Source organism: Perissodus microlepis, chromosome 7 (genome assembly GCF_051167445.1).
Source record: "Perissodus microlepis isolate ML-2025 ecotype Zambia chromosome 7, ASM5116744v1, whole genome shotgun sequence".
NCBI classification, from domain to species: domain Eukaryota; kingdom Metazoa; phylum Chordata; class Actinopteri; order Cichliformes; family Cichlidae; genus Perissodus; species Perissodus microlepis.
This window is the reverse complement of record NC_140467.1, coordinates 54,527,867-54,550,009: the sequence shown is the minus strand read 5'-3', so window position 1 is coordinate 54,550,009 and position 22,143 is coordinate 54,527,867. Positions and strand designations below refer to the sequence as shown.

The window sequence follows — 22,143 nt, the reverse complement described above, 5'->3', positions numbered from 1 at the left end:
TTAAGACGAGAATGAACACCATTACACTTCAATTGTGAATCTGGGTTGTATTATTATTCCAAAGCATAAAGATTTAGAAAAAAAAAATAAACTTCAAAATTATAGGTTATAAGGTAAATAACAGGTCAATACTAATGAGTCAGTAACCACTAAGAGTTGCTTAGTAGAGAGGAACAATTAAATGTAGTCTCTATCAAGAGCTACACAATGAATAAAAATGCATCAGCAAAAATCATGGGACAGATTAGGTATAAAATAGATTGATAAGAAGAGCACAAAATGTGGCAGGAGAAACCTGTGTGTGTGTACATATATATTCCTTTAACAAAAGAGAACGTACTGATTTTGCTGATGGGTTAAAGACCTGATGATACCAAGTATGAGGCACTACAGCAAGTTGGCAACAAGAAATAATCACTGTTTATTTGCTATAAATGGGACACAGTGTAAACATTTGACCCTGTCAAAACTCTGTAATTCAAACTAACTGAACATCACAATTTCACAATAAAATGTATGATGAAAACAGTAACGTACATACATATTACAAACATAGTACAAGCATTTTTCTTTCATTCATTTTCTTGTCAGACATTTTAAAACCCTGTTTAGTAAGTTTTTTAAAGCATCAGATATTTTATTCTGAACAAACAGTTCATTAACACAACACTGTACCCTTTTGAATACATTCTAAAACTGAACTTGTGTATTAACAAGGGAAAAAAAATTACAATTAGTCAGCCCTTCTTCCATGCTCCTGCTACGTAGCCTTAGCTAGTAGAACAGTGTACCACTGAAGGTAAAACAGAAATAATGCGTGTAATAAGTAAAAGATTTAATTTATGCAGATATAACAACAGGTATGAGGAGATGTAAAAACAAAACTTAATGATTGTGGAGTATGGAGAGAGGTTTTTGGCTGCTACCTCTCATTTAACTTGACTCCCAGAATTAATTCTCCCATAACAACAGCAACTGGCTTCCAGCTTGTGGCTCCAATTCCTACGTTAGAAAAAAAAAATGGCAGAAAAGTTCAAAACAAATCAAATGCATAATCAAATTATTATATATTTATGAAAAATGTATCTAATAATAACAATAATAAAAAAAAGGATCAGCTTTCAGTCCCAGTTTGTAACAATATGTATAGCAGAACATTTTAATCTTTTGTGTGAAGTTATTAAAATGTATTTTGATTGTTGCCTGGTTGAGGAATATACCTTACACCAGTGATTTTTAACCATCGGTGAGCCATGCCTTGAGGGGCGCAAAACACCTTTTTTGTTTTACACCTGTGGGCCGTGGGACATCATTAGTTATTAATTGAAGACACCAGGGACTACTGTTATCCATGAAAATCTCAGTTACAATACAGCTTCTCCCAGCTTGGTGGGAGTTGTTTAATCAGCCTCAATAAGCAAGCAGAAGAAGACACCCTGCCTGCCGTCTGCCGTTAGCAAAATATATGGAGTAGTTCTTAAAATGCAAAAATGAAGATAAAAGTGACAACCCCCCCTCGCAAAAATTTTGTGCAAGTACAACCCTGACTTCCTGAATATGGGTTTGTGAACGGAAAAGAAAAGAAGCAGACCCAAGAGCCCAATATGTGGAGTGTGGACTAATGCTATCCAACGAAGCACTAAAGCCTTTGAAATTAAAACGGCATCTCGAAACCAAACATCCCACACTCGCAAGAAAACCAGCGGAATATTTCAAGAGAAAAGAAAATGGACAGCAGATGCAGGAACTGTCTGTTGTGTCACTGACTGGTAACTCTAAATGTGCTTTAAAATCTAGCTACCTTGTATCCAGACTTGTGTCACAGAGTAAAAAGTCTTTCACTATAGTGGAAGAGTTGATTTTGCCTGCCCCTGTACATATGTTTCATGAAATGATCGGAGAGGCTGCTGCAAAAAAGGTACTGACCATCCTACTCTCAAGCGACACTGTAAGCCACCATATCATGGACATGGCCTTAGACATACAGCATTAGCTTCTAGAAAGAATAAAAAGTAGTTCACTGATGTCACGAATGGTGCATTATTGCTGGTTTCAGTTCGTTATCGCTGGGACAGCAGAAGACATGCTGTTTTGTGGAGAGCTACCAACACGAGCCACGGCTCAGGAATGTTTCCGCTGCATTGACAACTACTTCACTGAGAACGATCTGAACTGGCAGAACTGTGTTGGGGTGTGCACTAATGATGAAGCTTCAATGACTGGCAGGCATCATTAGGCAGATCTTTGATTGTGCACCAGAAGCTAAATGGACCCACTGTTTTCTCTACTGTGAAATCCTTGTAGCAAAAAAGATGTCACCTGAGTTCCACGAGGTGATGGATGTAAGTGTGAAAACTATCAAATTCATTAAAAATAACTACAGATGTTTTACCAAGCTTTGTGAGGACATGGAAGCAGGTCAGGTCCAGCTGCTCTACCAGAGTGAGGTAAGCTGGCTTTCAAGAGGACTGGTCCTCAAGCATTTGTTTGAACTGAGGAACGAGGTCTTCTCTTTTCTCACAGAGAAAGAAAATCTGCTCTTGCACATTATTAAGCCAAGCTTGCCTACCTCTGTGACATTTTTTCACTGCTGAACCAGCTGAACATCTCACTTCAAGGGAGAAACAGCAACATGTTTTTTGTTGCAGACAAAGTTGAAGCTTTCAAGGGGAAAATTGCTTTATTGACTAAGAGGGCCCAGGAAAAGAGGATGGACATGTTTTCACTTTTATCTCTCATCTTGGAAAACTCCCCTCAAGTGAAGATCAGTGATTCTGTCTGTAACACCTTTCACAACTGACAGAGAAATTTGATGAATATTTCCCATTTTCTGCAGATCCCACTCAAAGTGATGTCGCTTTGCCCTCACACCTCTAATCCTATCTTCTGGAAGTTTCCACCGATAGCACTTTAAAGTTGCAGTGGGGCAAACTGGACCTGGGCTCCTTTTGGATTGCTGTCTCAAAGGAGTACCCATGTCTGGCACTGAGAGCTGTGAAACTCCTCCCATTCACAACTACATATCTGTGTGAATCAGGATTTTCCACTGTGACCACAACCAAGACCAAAGCCTGAAACAAACTCAGAGAGCGAGTCTTTCTCTCTGCCTTGTTGACAACAGTCTACAAAACTGTCAATAATAATATGCATAACAGTATTTCAAAAACTGCTCATCTACTGGGATTTCTCTAGGGTTTGCAGAGAATGGTCTGAAAAAGACAAAAAAAATTTCCAGTATATCCAATATCCATTTTTGCTGGGGAAGAAAGTTTTATAATAGGGTGAGGATTTGGGATAAATATGAAAGCACAGATTTATCATGGGCTAGGCTTGGCGCTTGGCCTTTTTTATTCCAACATCACTGTGGCCCGGTGCTAAAGGTAAAGTTCATACGTTTGGTATTGGAAGTACTAACCTACTAACCTCAACCCCATCAAGAACTAGAATGAATATAATCCACCCACTGTTATCATCTTCAATGCCCTGTACCAACATAGAGCAGAGCAGCTACCTGAATGCTACTCCAACAGAGGTCGATTATCTTGTTAATAATTTTACCTCCTCACAACGTACGACTCTGGATACTGTAGCTCTGGTGAAAACTAAGGCCTCAAATAAGAAGTACCTGATTCTGTGGTATAATTCTCAAACACGTACCCTAAAGCAGATAACTTGTAAGATGGAGAGGAAATGGCGTGTCACAAATTTAGAAGATCATCATTTAGCCTGGAGAAATAGTTTGCTGCTTTATAAGAAAGCCCTCCGCAAAGCCAGAACATCTTACTATTCGTCACTGATTGAAGAAAATAAGAACAACCCCAGGTTTCTCTTCAGCACTGTAGCCAGGCTGACAAAAAGTGAGAGCTCTATTGAGCCAACCATCTCTTTAACGTTAACTAGTTATGACTTCATGAACTTCTTCACAAATAAAATTTTTATCATTAGAGAAAAAATTACCAATAATCATACCACAGATGTAATATTATCTACAGCTACTTTTAGTACCATTGATATTCATTTAGACTCTTTTTCTCCAATTGATCTTTCTGAGTTAACTTCAATAATTACTTCCTCCAAACCATCAACATCCTACAAAACTGCTCAAAGAAGTCCTGCCATTAATTAATGCTTCAATCTTAAATATGATCAGCCTATCAGCTATATACCACAGACTTTCAAGCTGAATTATTTGAAGAGTTTCAGTCAGGTTTCAGAGCTCATCACAGCACAGAAACAGCTTTAGTGAAGGTTACAAATTATCTTCTTATGGCCTCTGACAGTGGACTCATCTCTGTGCTTGTCCTGCTAGACCTTAGTGCAGCGTTCGATACTGTTGACCATAATATCCTATTAGAGCGATTAGAGGTATAGGTATAGGTGTAGGTATTACAGATACTGCGCTGCAGTGGTTTGTATCATATCTATCTAATAGACTCCAATTTGTGCATGTAAATGGTCAATTATGGTGTTTCACAGGGTTCAGTGCTAGGACCAATTCTGTTTACATTATACATGCTTCCCCTAGGCAGCATCATTAGAAGACATAGTATACATTTTCACTGCTATGCAGATGACACCCAGCTCTATCTATCCATGAAGCCAGGTAACACACACTGCAGGAATGTCTTCAAGACATAAAGACCTGGATGGCCGCTAACTTTCTGCTTCTTAATTCAGATCAAACTGAGGTTATTGTACTCGGCCCTGAAAATCTTAGAAATAAGGTATCTAACCAGATTCTTACTCTGGATGGCATTACCTTGGCCTCCAGTAACGCTGTGAGGAACCTTGGAATAATTTTTGACCAGGACATGTCCTTCAACGCACATATTAAACAAATATGTAAGACTGCTTTCTTCCATTTGCGCAACATCTCTAAAATTAGAAATATCCTGTCTCAGAGTGACGCTGAAAAACTAGTTCATGCATTTATTACTTCCAGGCTGGACTACTGCAATTCATTATTATCAGGATGTCCTAAAAACTCCACGAAAAGCCTTCAGCTAATCGAAAATGCTGCAGCAAGGACTAGAAAGAGAGCATATTTCTCCTGTATTGGCGTCCCTTCACTGGCTTCCTGTTAAATCCAGAATTGAATTCAAAATCCTGCTTCTCACATATAAGGTCTTAAATAATCAGGCCCCATCTTATCTTAATGACCTTGTAGTACCATATCACCCTATTAGAGCACTTCGCTCTCGCTCTGCAGGCCTACTTGTTGTTCCTAGAGTATTTAAAAGTAGAATGGGAGGCAGAGCCTTCAGTTTTCAGGCCCCTCTCCTGTGGAACCAGCTTCCAGTTTGGATTCAGGAGACAGACAATATCTCTACTTTTAAGATTAGGCTTAAAACATTCCTTTTTGCTAAAGCATATAGTTAGGGCTGGACCAGGTGACCCTGAATCCTCCCTTAGTTATGCTGCAATAGACGTAGGCTGCCGGGGGATTCCCATGATGCATTGAGTTTTTCCTTTCCAGTCACCTTTCTCACTCACTATGTGTTAATAGACCTCTCTGCATTGAATCATATCTGTTATTAATCTCTTTCTCTCTTCCACAGAATGTCTTTATCCTGTTTCCTTCTCTCACCCCAATTGGTCGCAGCAGATGGCCGCCCCTCCCTGAGCCTGGTTCTGCCTGAGGTTTCTTCCTGTTAAAAGGTAGTTTTTCCTTCCCACTGTCGCCAAAGTGCTTGTTCATAGGGGGTCATATGATTGTTGGGTTTTTCTCTGTATCTATTATTGTACAATCTACTGTACAATATAAAGCGCCTTGAGGCGACTGTTGTTGTGATTTGGCGCTAAATAAATAAAATTGAATTGAATTGAAGCTGCAGCCTGACTGCTCAATTAGTTTGTTACCTGCTGAAGTTCACGGTTTGGCTGTCTAGGTCTGGCTAGGGTTGGCATTCACTCAGCTTTAGTGTCACTCAGAGTTCTTGGACAGCTTAGTTTTAGCATGCTGTCCATGCAGGTGCTTGCAAATAGCTGAAGTTATGTTAGTAGCATAAAAATAAAAGTAATGTTGATCTCCGTGTGGCATGACTGAGCCATTATTTCTGGCACAATGAACTGAAATCAGCTGATTGTAGCACACGTGCAACTGAACTGAACTACTGGCTTCTCGATTCCCATCTCTAGGCACTGTGTTGAAAACTGGCATGATTCTGTCATGGAAATAACTGCATGGGATCAGGAACACTACCACAAATCACCATCTATAAATGCATTTCACCATGCCATCCACAAATCAAGTTCAAGTTCTCTGATACAAAGAAGAAGCCGGAGGCTATATGTAAATATGATACAAAAACGCCACCACCGTCTCTTTTAACCAACGTAAAATATTTGGTGCATCATAAAACTGTATATAGAAAGGACCACAACTGCTGAAAAGCTAAGATCCTCTATTAGACAAGAAGGGGACTAGAGTTCTCTCCCAAAAGGTCAGCAAGTTTTAATGGGTGTTAAAAGAGGGGATAGCACACAGTAGGAAACATGGCTATGTCCCAAGTTTTCTGAGAAGTGTTGCTACCATCACCTTTTTCATCTTTAAAGGGGATATTTGCTCAGTTTAAGCATTCGGTATGCTTTCTGTGTTTTTTGTGGATACAAAAATGGTTTAATGAGATCTGATTTTATTCACATTTTACACAACATTAAAACTTTTTGGAGTTTGTGTTTAGTTCTAATTTAGTGTTTGCAAATGATCCGTTTATTAACTGTTCACTGCATTCTCTGCTGGAGCAGTATGCCACTACCATTCGTGCTGGCAGTCACATTAACTGCTTGTAACAATATGTGAAAGAGCTTCTATGCTGTGATGCACCCTGTATATGTACCTGCCCATCCCTGCTAATCTGGACCTTCTTGTTGTCATTCCATGGGTTGAGGATATGCTGGGTGCACTGGAAGGGAATATTTTCTTTGTGTATCCATTCTACACTGAAAACCCCTCCTAGTTCCATGAAGCCCCAGTCATGACAGCTCTCCTCCTGACTGACGACAGACGTCATGCGAGCATAGCCCTGTGAAAAAGAAAACAAAAACACACGTTTGGTCCTTCAAAACCGATTTTCTTTTTACTGTTGCAATTTCACAGTCAGCATCATGACTCTGGCACACATGATCATGCATACAGAGTGTCACCTGGAAGTGTCCAGAGCCCTGAACAGAGAAGATAAGGATGATGGCGCTATTCTCCAAAAAGGCCTTGGTGAGTTTGGTCTCATTACTTGGTGTAGTAGACCAGATGCCTTTTTGCTGAGAAATTTCCAAGTTCCTGATGTTGCTGCTTTTCATAATAAAGTATCGGACTAATGTCTGATGGCAGGCCAGCTGAGTGCACACAGGCTTCACAACCTGCTGCAAAAAGTGGAGAGAGAAACATTAGCAAGCATTACCATCCAACCTCAATAACCCATCATTTAGTTAGTATGACTGTAACGTGCGCCAAGCTCACCTGTTTGTGTTTAAAAAAAACAAAAGGAAGCAGACACTTAGAGACTCATTAGTTCATTTTGTTTGTGCTCTGTGTGCGTTTCCAAATCATATCAGATGCACTGTACTGAAAAATTATTTTAAAGTTGTTAACATACTGAACTGAGTTGAAATATTTGTTACTGGCAACACAAAAGAACCGGACTAAGATTGTCTAAGATATTAAATAAGATGAAAAACGAAAACATAGGGGTCTCAAATGCATCTCAAATAAAAAAATAAATACATACATAAATCAATAATCCAAAAAGTAGCTATATTAATACTGAAACAAACAAGAAGGTAAAATATTCCCTCCAAACAAAACATACAGATTCTAAATGAGCAAATCAGTCCATGCATGATTACATTGATCAGCCCATGGAAAAGTCTATTGATGCTTATTGGACTGACAATTGTTGGTTGGAAAATTTTTACATATCACCCAACCTTAAAGGTTTCTGTCAGTTTATTACAGAGTATCTTGTAGTAATATTTAAATCTTGGAAAACTGAAGAATAGAATAGAACATGACTGACAAGAGAAATGACTGCAAAGAAATAACAAAACAAAAAAAACCAAAACTCGTCAGTTTGTGAATTCAAGATAAAAAAGTACACCAGCACTAATGGAGATCTTAAATACATTTTATGAACAGAGAATTACAAAAGTAGACTTTTAAAGTCTAGGACAGGGGTGTCAAATGTATGTCCCACATCCGGCCTGCGATACAATTATATCAAGCCCACGAGATAATTTCATATTCAGTCATTAATGGCCCGTCAGTATGTTGGAGCCGAAAAAGACAGCAAGTGTAGTGGTACAGGCCAGGTATACAGAAAGTTGGGTAGCCGGATTTTAATCAAGCGTATTGGAAAAAAGTGAAGGAAGGAGCAAAAATGTAAATAAGCAGCATCTGGCTGCATTTCAATGATATTAGAGACTGGAAAGCTGAGTGTAGAATTGTGGAGGATGAAAAGTTTCCAACTTGTACCTTAAAACTTGTGTGTTTTGTCTAGTAGTAGCAGATGCATATAAGGCATATAAGGCACAGAAATGTGTGCATGTAGCACAGAGCCATGGCTCGGTGTCGTGAGTGTCTAAATGAGTCTCACAGGCTTAAATGTGGTTCAAGCCATTTATACCTCTTAACTTGTTTGATCTGCTGCTCACCACAAACAAACACAAGCAGAAATGTTGGACTTTTAGCTGTATTTTCATAAGTTTACCAGGTTTTCCTACAGATAAAAACCTCCCTTGTGGCCATTCATACTACACAAAGTAATAAAGCAATAAACAATTAAACTGTTGAACCCCAACACCTCCGGTACAGGGGCAGAACATCTGGTTTAGCAAGATGTACCGCCAGATGCTCAAAGAGTCATTTCAACAACCACCAAACAGCTAAAACAGCAAACAATTAACAAGAAGGTACATAGATTCCACAAATAGATATGGACATACTGTCAGGAGCTGAAAGCAGAAATCTCGCAGATTCTGCAGGTTTCGTCATTCTGACAGCACTGTACACAAAACTTCTTTTTGCTGCTGGTTCAATAAATTTTGGTCAGCCACTTTTTCTTTAGCCCAAAAATGACTTCTAACAAAAAAGCCTAATTTTTGCTACTTAATACCGAAGAAATTTCAGCTTTCACAAATTATGCCAAATTGCAAAACGCTTAGCTATGTCTCTAATAAATACTCTGTGACTTTGTGAAAAACAGAAGAGTAGCTGTTTTTCACTTTGTCATGGTCCGCGGCTTGGTGTCTGAGGAGCGATTGGGATGCCCAGGTGGCCACGCCAGTCCATCAGTCACCATTCAGTGGTAACTACGGTTGATGTGGAATTTCTGGTTTCTATGAACTGTGTTAATCCTGTCACTGTTTGCTCAGGTTATTGTCCGCCGTGTTCAAGCCTTCACCTGCCTGTCCTCCTGCCCGCCTGGAGTTCAGAAAAACCGCCTATCATCCTCTCCGTCTTCCTGGAATCCTCTCCCGCGGACACTCACCCCTCCCTCCGGTTCCCACGGTCTGGCCCCGATTGTAAGATAAATAGTTCTACCCCTGTTGTATGCTGTTATCTCCCTGCTCTCCAGTAACTCTCTCCCCTTACTGTTGCAGCCTCCCACGGTCCTGATCACGGCACCCAAAAAATCGTTTATCTCCCGGTCTCTTCTGTTCTAACATTAAAACAGCGTGTTCCCTTTGGTTATTCCGGGTCACCTTTAGTTAAGAAATAAAGTTAATTTGCGTGCATTCCCACGTATTGTGTTTGCTTCTGGGTCCAGCTTGCGTGTTAGAACTACGGTTCTTGACGCACTTATTACAAAACTTTTTCTGTAATTTTACACATTTATTTCTTACAATTTAAGTCCAAAGAGTTGTGCTGACCTATTTCTTTCACTTCATCATGAACAGTTAAATAGTAGTAGGGAAGTTTCACTGGTCTAGCCAGCTTAAGATCAATGTAAAATGAGTTTGACACCCCTGGTCTAGGATATGCATTGGGTATCCATCAGTAGAGTTTGAAAGGTGTTAGGAAAACATGATGTGTAGAAATAAACACTGCTTGGCAGACTGTTAATACCTTTCTTGAAGAGAAATGCTCAACGGTATCTGACTGACAGTCCAAAGTCGCAGAGCAGGAAGAAATACTGGAAGACGGATGATCAGAGAACTGATATCTGGACAGGGAGGGCTCATCTTGGCCGTGGGCTTGAATTTGATGTAGGTCTGAAGCTGTTGTTAGACAAAACCTAAAAGAAAATGATTAAATGGTGGAACAGTATGACCAACTATGTTACTCCCTGTGACTAACATATAAAAGGTGTATCGAAAAGAATAATTTGGCTACACTGCAGGCGAAAGCGCATCAAATCTGACTTTTTTGACCCTATGCGACCCATATCCGATCAAGGTATGACAGTGTGAACAGCACAAATCCGATATTTTCAAATCCGACCTGGGTCACTTTCGTATGTGGTACTAAATCCATCACATATCTAATGTTTTAGAAAGTGACTGCTGTTTGAATGGTCATGTCGCATTAAATCTGTCTTTTATATCACTGACACAAGACGGACGCCAATTATCAGCGCTGGAGAAGCGCTCGAAGACATCGTGAAAGCTTCCTGGCCATCCCGTGTAGATGTTAGTGAAACTGTTGGGAAGACAACGTTGGAGAAACGTGAACATTTTATTTGTACTGTATAATCTGCAGATTCTGACAGAAATTTCCAACTATCCTTTGAAGCACTGCTCCTCTCTAAAACAGCAATAAGGATCATTATTAGGCCATATGTAAATAACAAAATAACTTTATAACTTAAAGCAAAATTGGGAAACGTAAAGTCCGAAACAAGTCTTTATATTAAGGGCCATCAGTCAAACAATACTGTTTGGACTTGGTCTAAACAGAGCACGTTGTGTGTGACATCTTCTTTTGCGCATGCGGGCCGCTTTGAGGGTTCACACTGGAGCGCGTTTGCTGTCACATTTTATGTTGGGTCTGCACTTCCACAGGCCACGCTAGTTTAGAAACTTCTCGTTACATACAACAGGGGTAGAGCTATCTTGTTAACGACAAAAACAAGATAAACATCTTTTACTTGCTAGCAAGGGAAGGCTTGGTTGGAACCAGGCTCTTGGAGCTCAACGCTCCTCACCTGTCTCCAACCCAACCCAACCCAACTCCAAACAGCCTTCCTCGCAGCTATTTATTTCCATGACAGTTAGTTTACACAAGCACCTCCCCTCGTAAAAACCCCCTATGGTTCTAAAAGACAAGGCACTATGTGTGTGTGTGTGTGTGTGTGTGTGTGTGTGTGTGTGTGTGTGTGTGTGTGTGTGAGTATGGGGGTGCGTTTGTGTGACCTCCTGCTCACCAAAAGGGTCATAAAAGCAGGAAGATCAAAAAATTGGAATTGAGCATTAAGACCTGCAGTGTGAACGTAGCCTATGATTTCAAATTTCTCACAGTCTGCATCATTTCACTGGTAACAATTGAAACACGTACAATTAGAAAGAGGGGATTGGTTGCTGGGGAGTAGTTTAACAACGCAGTGGTTGCATGGATCGCAGACACGCTCGCAAAAGTATGGAAGGAGTATAAACTATTGTACAGACATATGTCATGCACCCAGAAGGGGACTCACTGAGTACTTGGGAACACTATAAGCTTTGTATATAAAAAGCGGCTGCTGAGATACTATGCACCTCAGCATCCGCTGATCCACTCTGTAATCTAATGGTTGAATGTGGAACATTTAGGTGCTTGATTTTATACACCTGTGGCCATGGAAGTAACCGGAACATCTGAAATCAATGATATAAGTGAGTGAATACTTTTGGCTACATAGTATACATGTTAATATTAACTAAAATCTCAAATCCACAACCACACAGCTGTAACAGCAATTTTATATTATTCATCCACTGTCTATACTCACAGTAGAATTACAGTGATTTGATTCTTGTTTTGTTTTTATTATTATTTGATTCAGCTTTTCCTTTGCTCCTGCTAAATCGCTTTAATAAAATATCCTGCTTTCAAAAAGTCTAAATTGTGGAAATTTTTACCATTTGATTTATTCCTTTTTAACTAGAAAGTAAAAAACATTTCCCCTTGGATTCTTGAATAAAATATTTAGTTTCTTAATATATCAGCTGTTATCGAGATGGCAAAATAATAACATATCTACTGTCGATATCTACTCTTTTGTCCTTTTGATTGATTTCGGATTGACAGGACAGTCAGAAAGTTTAAAAATAATAACAACAATAGCATTAATTACACTGCGGTGTAAAAGCTATTGAACTCTAACCTTTCATTGGTGGTGGAGGTGGTGGGAAGTCGGGGAGTATTTTTGGGGTTTTTCACAGAGGTCCTTGTTCCTTCTTCTAATGGCATGGGCCTAGGCCGCTGACCAATGCCAGTGGGCTGCTGCAGGCCTGCTGCCTGCTCCTCTGCTCCAAGCACCTGAGGAAAGTTAGTTAAAAATGGCAGTCACTGAGAAAATATAGTGTATCCAAATAAGTGAAACGTAAATGGAAAGCAGAAGAATAAGACATACAGAAACCAGAGTCTGAATGACAGCCTCATCCTGTTGTGACCAGGGCTTTGAAGGACAACGGATCCTCTTGATAAATAGGCTTTGCCACTTCTGCCTCAGTTCAGACAGCAATCCTGCAGCCTGACCACAAGATACAACTTTATTCAGAAATATATGTAATAGTTTATACCAAAATATTAATATGACAAAATTCAAACAACACCAGAGAATATAGAAAACATAATTACAAAGTAAATAAAATGTATAAAGCTCTTTTATAGACAAGCAGTCAGTGCTTGGGAACAAAACAGGATAAAATAAGAATATAAAGTGCCACAACAGAAATACACAATTAATTTAAGACAGAATAAAGTTAGCTGGTAATTTAAAAACAGTTTCATCAATAAAAAATCTGGTTAAACAAAAAAGTTTTTAGCTGCTTGTTAAAATAACCCACAGAGTCATTTATAAGTAGGTAGAGTGGAAGGCTGTTCTAAAGTCTTTGTGCCACCAACTGAAATGCTCCGTCTGCTAAACTACATTCTGAGCCTTTGATCAAAGACTGCAAGCAGCAGTATGTTTAGTAAGAAGCTGGGATAAATAGTCTGGCAACTGTCTTTGTATGCATGTAAACAAATACAGCCACGGAGACCACATGTCACAGCTTAGAACTGTTCATTAAATGAAAGAAACAGGAATGAGAAATAGATTTTACATGTAAAGGCCCAGAGAGGAATAAAACACTACACCGCCATTTCAAACACTGGACTTGGCAGCTGAACAAACAGAAGCAGAGTTGGCAATTTTACGCCAGATAGGTTTCCTAATGCAATCTCCAAAGGGATTTTTGTCTCGGAGGGAATAATTTATTAGCTTGCCAACTTAATGTGTAAACCACGGCCTTGCCTCAGAGAACTGTTAATCATAGATGGCAACCATAGACCAATGCTAGTTGGAGTCTCAAATAGGATGGAAGGAGGTAATATCTCTAATAAGGCATGATGAGGGTCTTCTCTAGACTATTACTTTAATTTAGTCATTAAGTGTAATTGGCCAAAAAGAACTAAATGACTCAGGACACTGAGAACCATCTTCACAAAGGGTTTAACTTGAGTAGATTTTGGAATTCAATTATTTACAAAGTGACTGAGAAATGCAAAGCAATTAAAATCCTCCTCCTTATTATGATTTATGAGATTAAACAAGAGGATTTTTAATCACTGGCAGACAACAGCCCAGATGTTTTCATATAGGGAAAATAACAAAGGACTCCAAAAGGTAAAAAGTTGGTATTGGAAGCAATGTTCCCTTTGTTCCCACCTCTCTGTCCATTTCAAAGACGAGCCAGTCATCTATCCTTATCTCGGATAGATCCTCTGTCTCACTGTCACTGATGTCATCCAGTGGATTTTCTAAAAGAAAGAAAATTAAGACATTGACTCTGTGATTCTGCACAGTGTGGGCTTATAAAATGTGGCATTTAAAAGATTTAATGTGTCTACATTTTAGGTTTTTTGTTTTTTTTAAATTAACAATGGTCAAGAAGACCATGTCTCTAGGAAATTCAACTCAGGAGTCAGGTCGTGAAAGAATAACCCAAGAACCTGAACCATGACCTATCTCAAAGTGAAACTAAAGCGCTTGAAGTGAATGATTGAGAGTATAGTTCCTTGTAATAGTCTCTGAAGATGTATGCAATTTTTTTTGGTTCGTTATTGGGCTGGTTTGTTTTCGAATCATCCATTTCATTAAAAGTTATGTGTGTTTATTGGCTTCTTAAGTCTTCTTGTCCGTAATTTTATGGCCTGACTCAAGATAATTTTTCTTTAAATACTTTGCTTTTGACTCTGCTCATATAAGAATAACTCATAATTTCCTTTCTTATTGTGTTTATTTGTTGTTGTGTTTATTGGTCAGCTTTTCTGTTGTGTTTCAGTTCTAAGTATCCAGAAGTGATTAGTTTAGCCAATAATTAAGATATATTGTTGTCAGTAAACAGTGAGGTCTAACAAGCAGGCATTGCCATATTTTTCCCATGTTGCATGTCAACACAATAATCACATGCACGTTGTGGACAATCTTAATCTTTGAATTCAGGTGCTTTTAGTCTCATTGTCAAAGGTATAAAATAAAGTACCTAGATATACTACAATGTACTGTAAGTATTATTGCAAAGTGGGAAGCATTCAGAAATTCAGCCACAGAGTGGCAGACCACATAAAGTTAAAGAGTGGTGCAACTAAGTGCTGAGGCCAGAGTATTTTTGTTCATATTATGCATGTATTGTACACAAAACTTATATTAACATTACCAAGCTGAGCCATGTAGTATTATGACTTGCTTACCATTAGTTTTCTGTACAGCAGGTTCATGGAGGGCAGAGCTGTGTAATCTGGCACAACCTCCAAATATGGCAACAGTGATAGAAGTCACAAGGGTGCAACAGCGGACAGTGACCATCCTGTGGCCTCGGCTCATCTCGTCATAGATCATCCAATCTGTGGGAAGGGCCTGGGCCATTCTGGTTTGGGTCTTCTAAACAGGAGAAACACACATTCACACGACTAAAACCCTTTCCTTGCACTGATTTAAAACATTTTTAAATGTTATGTAAGAGGGAAAACAGTATGGAAATAATGAGCCAAGTGTGGTAAAAGAAGAATTAGATGATACCCAAGCACCTGCAATGACACATGGATCCAATGAGCTGAGAATAAATAACATGTTCTAGGTACCCCAGGTGGAAGGGAACAACTGCACGCACTCAAAGCTGAGACTAAGTAACATTAAAAAAAATGAGTGCTAGAAAACTGAGAAGTAACAGGGCTTTATCGAACATCTATAGCAAATGTGCAAAATACAATCCAAAGTGATCAGAGAGGTAAAAGGAGCATTAAGAGCAATAATTGTACAAATGGCAGAGCAGCTCCAGCATATTCTAGGTGAAACCTCAAGAGGTTTCTGTCCAAAAGAGTGCAATCCCTTTTTAGATTAACTACTGGGCTTTCATCAGATTTGAAATTATCTTGTAGGAGAAGAATTAGAAAAGTGGAGAGAAAGTAAGAAACAGCTCATATTCCAAATATCACATCTGTCAAACATAGTGGAGGGAATGTTTTAGCATGGGCATGTAGGACATCCAATAACATCAGGTCACTAGTGTTTATAGAGGATCTGACTGAGTGTACACACTGAGTGTAATTAAGTGATGTACTGCATTACTTTTAAGAAAAGTGTTTTGTGTAATACGTCTTCTAATTACTTTGTTGAGTAATGACCCCAACACTGATCACAAAATAGAGGAGACATATACGTCTAACATGCAACAACATGCATGAATGTAATGTCTTTAATATGCTGCTTAGAGATGGTTGTGACTCTCAAAGTTGAGGCAATAAGAAGCGATAAGAGAATCAAAAGGAAATCGAGAAAATGGGAATAAGTACTTCACAATTAATAGAATACTTTTGTGAAACTGCTTGAATTAAGGCTGAAAGTTTACACCTTGAATAACATTTTGGCTTTGTTATATAAAATCCACTTTGGTGGTATACATAGGAAAAATGACAAAACTTAGGTCATTCTCCAAATACCCATAAAGCTAACTGCATGTATGCATAAGACTGTGTGTGCGTGTGTGTGTGTGTGTGTGTGTGCGCGCGCGTGTGCATCTCCTACCTCCTTAAACTGAAACTGACTTAGGACAGATGTGGGATGAAAGTGAAGCTTCTTCAGGGAAGACTCTTTGTTGAAATTAACCATATTTGGGTACATGCCAGCTACCAGGGCTGCCTTCACCATGGCCCAGTTTTCCGAGTTTAGATTCACATCACGGATGTCACAGCCCCCACGGGCTCGCACAAAACCTGGGGGACAAACAGACTGCTTACCTTAACTAATCCCTAACCCTTCCTTGTTATTCAAATTTCATAGTAAGGTCTAAATCAGTTTTAACCTTGGGCAAAAACCACAGGAATGTTTAAAAACACTGGCGGCTGCCATTGCGACCCCTCAGCCTCCTAGTAAATACACCTATAGTATCAATTTAAAAATTTTACACCACCGTTTACTCAAGTTATCGCAGTTACACGATTTTCCAAAAACCTGACCTCTGACCTTGAGGTCAAGGTCACCAGGATTCAAACTCATCTGAGATTTGATTTGAAAATCCTAGGTCACTTAGATATTTCAAATTTTTCTTTAGTTATTGGTTTCACAAAATTTCAAGAAAACTTTACCTCTGACCTGGTCGAGGTCACTAACATTAGAATTTATCCAAGATTTTTAGGAAATACACCTACAGCATTGAAACTGGCACCAAATAGTTTCTATGTCCCCAACTTGCATGTATGCTTGCACTCATTAACCCCCTGTGCTACTTGACTGAGCAGATCAATTTTCCATAAGTTTAACTGACTTGATGCTATACTCTTGTTTAAAAAGCATTACTTTAATTTTTTGAGTTGGGTAGTAATAATCCCTGTAACGGTCATAAGATATATCTAATACTTTATGTAAATTACAGTGTTCAGAGATATTCTGTCAAATTCAAGCATTTTCATCGACTTTGTGTTTACATGCTGGTACTTTACACTGATTAATCTGGCACTGACACACCGGAATTCCTGTTGTAAGACTCTAGCCACTTCTAGTAGCATATCAAATAGAGGACAGTACAGAAAAACACACCGCAGTGAAGGAAGAAACTCATTGAGGGAAAAAAAAGGGGGGCACACAACGTGCAAGTAAATTAGAGGCCCTATTAAGTGAACTGATATACAACTTGAAATGATAATTGTTTTACAATCTACACAATGCTGTCCAACCCAATTATGTTAAATATCTGATTTTCATGATAAACTGAGGAGGATTAAATAAAAGAAACATTGAGAATTTCCCTGCTCAATGCTCTCAGGGACAGGAAATACCTAGGGCTTTGCCCTAAACACTGAGAGCCAGTTTCTAGAGAGCAACCTGAAGGACTGACTCAAATCATTGGCACTACAATCAGTGGTGTGAGCTATCACCACACAGTGATCATGTTATTGTTCCAATAAAAAGTAACCATGTTAAATGCAAATGAGCTAAAACATGCTTCAACAGAATGTAACATAATAAAACCAATATAAGGTAAAAAGGAATTTAAAGAAATTTGATATCAGACTTGATAAAATTAAGCAAAGAAGAATAGGTTTAAATAAAATATAGTGATAACATAACAAATGATTTCAAAACCCAAAAAGCAAAAGCAGAATTTAAAATGGCCATTTAAGACTTATCCAATAATGCCAGCAGCAGGGTTTGGGGTCAGCGAATCTAACCTTTAGTGAATTATGTATGGAATATCAAAGAAAAAAGTAGAACTGACCAATTGCACGGAGTTGTCCTAGCAGTTGTGTCCTCATGCCAAGTATCATGTCCATGGTAGCCTGGGACAGGAAGTTCTTCTCACAGAAGGCTCTCTCCCAACCTTCACTGCGAGCCTTTTGCCATGCCTGGCACCACAGAAGACAAAGATGTCAGAGAAATGTTTAACAATAACTTTTAATCACAAGGGACTGACCTCAAATTTGTATTCCAAAATATGTATAAAAATACATTTTTATAGATCATCCCAATTAATGAGTCAATATTTTTTAAATCACTGATCATGCATTTTTGGTAGATATCTGTTAAAAGTTGTCTTCTTAGTGTCGTTAAGAAATTGTGAGATTTACTTTTGAAAGGGAGATAGGAATAAATCAACGCAAGCGTCGTAAAACCCATCATTACAACATCGTTAAAATCAAGCACTCAACCTAAAACACTCTTTGTATGGGTTTCTGCCTACCTGGAAAGCTCTAAGTAAGGCCATGTGATCACTAAAGGTGTTGGAAGTGAAGCGTTTTCTGCAGCTTAGAGCAGCTCTCTTCTGTGAGCTTTGGGTGGGAAGAATGAAAGGGTCACGATATGCCAGAGTACAGGCAATGGTTAGAATGGGGTCCAGACACTTAAGAACAACAGCACACAGCACCATCTTCCCCAGATGGGGCTCCACAGGTAGATCAGCCAGGTGGTAGCCCAGATCAGTCAGGTCTTCAAACTGGTTCATAGCATCTATTTTCTAAAAGTGAATAGAAAGAGAAGAGTGGTGAGAGTCAATATGGACACAAAGGCTTATTGAAAGACTGTTTCAAATATTACCTTCAGCATTTGCACAGCGTTCCGGACAGCATGTGTGGGAGGTGGCTGGGGAGCCTTGGCCAAGAATTCAGCTACTGGACAGGAGGAGGGAGCCAGCAGTTTGGTCTGCAGACAAAGTTCCTTACACACACAACATGATCTAGTGTTTAGAATTATTTTGATAAACAACCTACTGTACTGTAACACACATCTATGTTACATGTGGATGAATTATAAAAGGTGAAATAAAGCATCCTGCTCTTTAAGTAAGCCATAGTCAAATTTATATCATGTAGCCATCATGATACAAGTTTTAATAGTACAAATACTTTATTATTGCACAGTAGCGTTTTCTGCTCAGTGATGCTTGATAAACTGCAGATTTAAAGTTTATGTGTAATGGCATCATTTTAATCACATATTGAATTTGTATGTCAAAAACACATCACATACAGATGCATTTTCATTTAGTAATGGTAGTTTAATTCAGGATAAATAGGTTAGTTTGCAGTGATGAGTTGACAGTAAAGCTCTGTGTTGAACTGGTGCACAATGGCAGTGGTGCTCATGGTTAATGTTAGGTTACACAAGTGTAGCAGAGATGAATTTGCATCTAAACTGATGATGCTTAGAGTAATTCACTGAATTCCATCTTCAAACCAACTGTATCCTGTCTAGTTTAAAGATGGTATAAACAGTACAGTGTCAGTGTAGGGGATGGAAATCAGCCAGGATAGCTGTGAAACATCTGCTGATATCTTGTTGAATTCAGTTGTGTAAATCCACAAAGAGCAACAAGTCAGCTGATCACAGCACATAAACTAAGAAAACCAACTGGAGCTCACATTAGAAATTACTGAAAGTTATTGAAAGATTCTTTCCCTATGCTGAGCCACTACACAGATCTTAGAGTTTCACCACCTGTTGAATTCCACTGTAATCCCTGACTGTACTCATTTTACTGCTCAGGCGTGGAGAAAATAGAGAATTATCTTTCACTGCTTGTGGCCTACATAAGAGATTCAAGCTGAGTACATTCCTTAGAATTTGAATTTAGATTCAAATAAAATTTGTATTCTTATGTACTAATATTATTTTATCATTATATTAATATAGCACAAGGTTCAGTTACCTCTGTACAAAAATGGACAATAGAATTGTCCCTCAAGGAGCTACTTTTTGCTTTTTTACTTTGAGTACATTTCAAAACCTGTACTTTTTTTTTACTTTTACTTGAGTAAAGAAGTTTCTTCAGTACTTTAACTTTTAACAGAGTATTTTTTAACTCAAGTATCTGTACCTCTACCTAAGTACAGAAAGTCTGTACTTTTACCAGTTCTGTAGATAACCATCAGTTCAACATAAGTGTCATGACTCTGCATGTTCGCTATAAAACTAATAGTAATGTTTTTGCACTATAGCCAGAAGTTTTAAGCATAGCTATAGGCTTTGATAAAGGAATATATATTTTACATATCATTCTGCAGGTGCAGAACAACAACCAACTCCTGCACAACTGCAGGAACAGATTTAGACTTGAAACATGAACATGTAGTATGTTCCTACCTGTAGAGGCATCCGGAGGAGCTGTGGAACTTGGAATTCCAGCATATTGTTGAACCTGAGTCGACTAAAGAGATGGAAGCAAATCCCTGGCCTGCAGCGCCCAGCTCTGTAGACATGTCATTTGTTTAACAGCAATGGATTAGTATTTGGTTGTAAGAGTAAAACCCATAAGCCAACAATGTAAGTTTTAGCATAGTTTTTTTTTTATATTTATAATAAAAATATGAACACTACAATACCTTCCTTTCCTTTGCAGAGCACTGGCTTTTGAGATCCACACAGTCTTTAGCATGGACACATTGCTGAGAGTATCAAAAGACTTCTGCAACAGGCAACGATTCAGTTAAATACTAACAACTTTATGAAATCCATAGAGTCATAATTTAAATCTAACTTTCTGAAGTGTTAGTGTACCTCTTTGACCTTTCCAGAATCAATGACGAAAACAACATCATTGATGGTGATGCTCGTCTCAGCTATGTTAGTAGAAAGAATCTGAAATGAAAAACTGACCAGTTACAATCTAGTTTCATAAGCACATTTCCTTCAAATATCATTTTGTGTTATATTAAATGAAAAAAATACTCCTGAGCGATGGCACAAATCACTAGATTGCAGCTTCTATTGTGAAATGATGTTGAAACTTCCAAACTTCATAAAAGAAAGCAGACAATACTGAATTAAATTAATGTCAGACATACCATTTTCCTTTAGGATACATTCTTCTGGGTAGGAGAATGAGGTTGTTTTTTTTATATATACTTCACAGGTTGGTTGTTCCAAGTATCCTATTCTTCTTGTTCATTATTATAGGTCAAACATGTCTCATGTTAGTTTTGGGGGTTTTGTACTACTGTGGAATAAAGTTCTAATCCAAACATTCAAATATGAACCAGATCTGAAGGCTGCACTGCACTGTATAAAGTTAGTATGAATACAGCCTATGCAATTAAACAGTCAACAAAATGGCTCAGTAATGGTAATAATCCCTAAATACCGTAATTGTCGGGCTATAAGCCGCTACTTTTTGCACAAGCTTTGAACCCTGCAGCTTTTAGTCAGGTGCGGCTTTTCTATGGATTGTCCCTGATTTTTGTGATATCGTAAGACGATTTGTTTTGTTTGTTCCGCTGTTGTACGGCACTACGTTGCCTGGCAGAAGGGCATGTGATCAGACACACAGTATCGGGGTTCAGGAGTGGTATGTCATATGCCAGGCAACGTAGTGCCGTACGAAGTAGCGCGAAAAACAAACTTCAAAGTAGCGCTACGCGTTCAGCGGGAGGCGTGGATGACGAGCGGCGATAAACTTGCAAAAAAGAAAGTTATGCTCAACTCCACCAGTGGATTCTGACAGCGTGGAAAAGTGTGAAAACATCCATGATCACCAACGGATTTCGAAGGGCTGGACTGCTGCATGATGGAGAGGAGGACACCGCCACGGCCCTTCAGAGGGTGTTCGACTCCGACACTGACAACGAGGATTTGTTTGGTTTTGAAAGTGACAACAAAGGAGAGAAGCGGAGAGTGGATGACGTAGCCATCCTGAGCCTGTTCGTTTCCGACACTGGAGAAGAGGACTTTGGTGGTTTTAGTGCGCAGGAAGAAGAGAAAGATGGTGGTGAATGACTGACTTTTCTTCTTGTTAAAGCCGTGTCACTGCACCTGAGCCTAAAAGATAGTCCGAATCAATTTTTCTGGTGTGCTGTAGGTTATTGTTATGTACTACATTTGTTACTCATTTATGAAGCACAGTACATGTTTCGTACTTGTAATTACTGGTACTTGTACATATACCCTAAAAAGTTATGCAAATATGTACCCGTAACTTGTTTTTCAAAATATTAATAAAATATTAATGTCTCCAAACAGCCATCTCTTTCCTGAC

At 38.8% G+C, this 22,143-nt stretch overlaps 1 protein-coding gene across 1 annotated transcript in view; it reads right to left on the bottom strand.

Annotated features, from left to right (window-relative positions):
* Positions 1-397: 397 nt before the first annotated feature.
* The window catches only part of ythdc2 (YTH domain containing 2), a 46,787-nt gene continuing 25,041 nt past the window's right edge, over positions 398-22,143 (bottom strand). The window contains 16 exon segments of the mRNA XM_084936030.1: positions 398-953; positions 955-1,002; positions 6,840-7,025; positions 7,147-7,362; positions 10,064-10,232; positions 12,300-12,454; positions 12,549-12,668; positions 13,848-13,939; positions 14,873-15,062; positions 16,206-16,393; positions 17,896-18,022; positions 18,358-18,630; positions 18,711-18,830; positions 20,256-20,361; positions 20,495-20,577; positions 20,670-20,750. Coding sequence (XP_084792156.1) covers positions 930-953; positions 955-1,002; positions 6,840-7,025; positions 7,147-7,362; positions 10,064-10,232; positions 12,300-12,454; positions 12,549-12,668; positions 13,848-13,939; positions 14,873-15,062; positions 16,206-16,393; positions 17,896-18,022; positions 18,358-18,630; positions 18,711-18,830; positions 20,256-20,361; positions 20,495-20,577; positions 20,670-20,750 — 2,178 coding nt within the window. The 3' untranslated portion in view covers positions 398-929.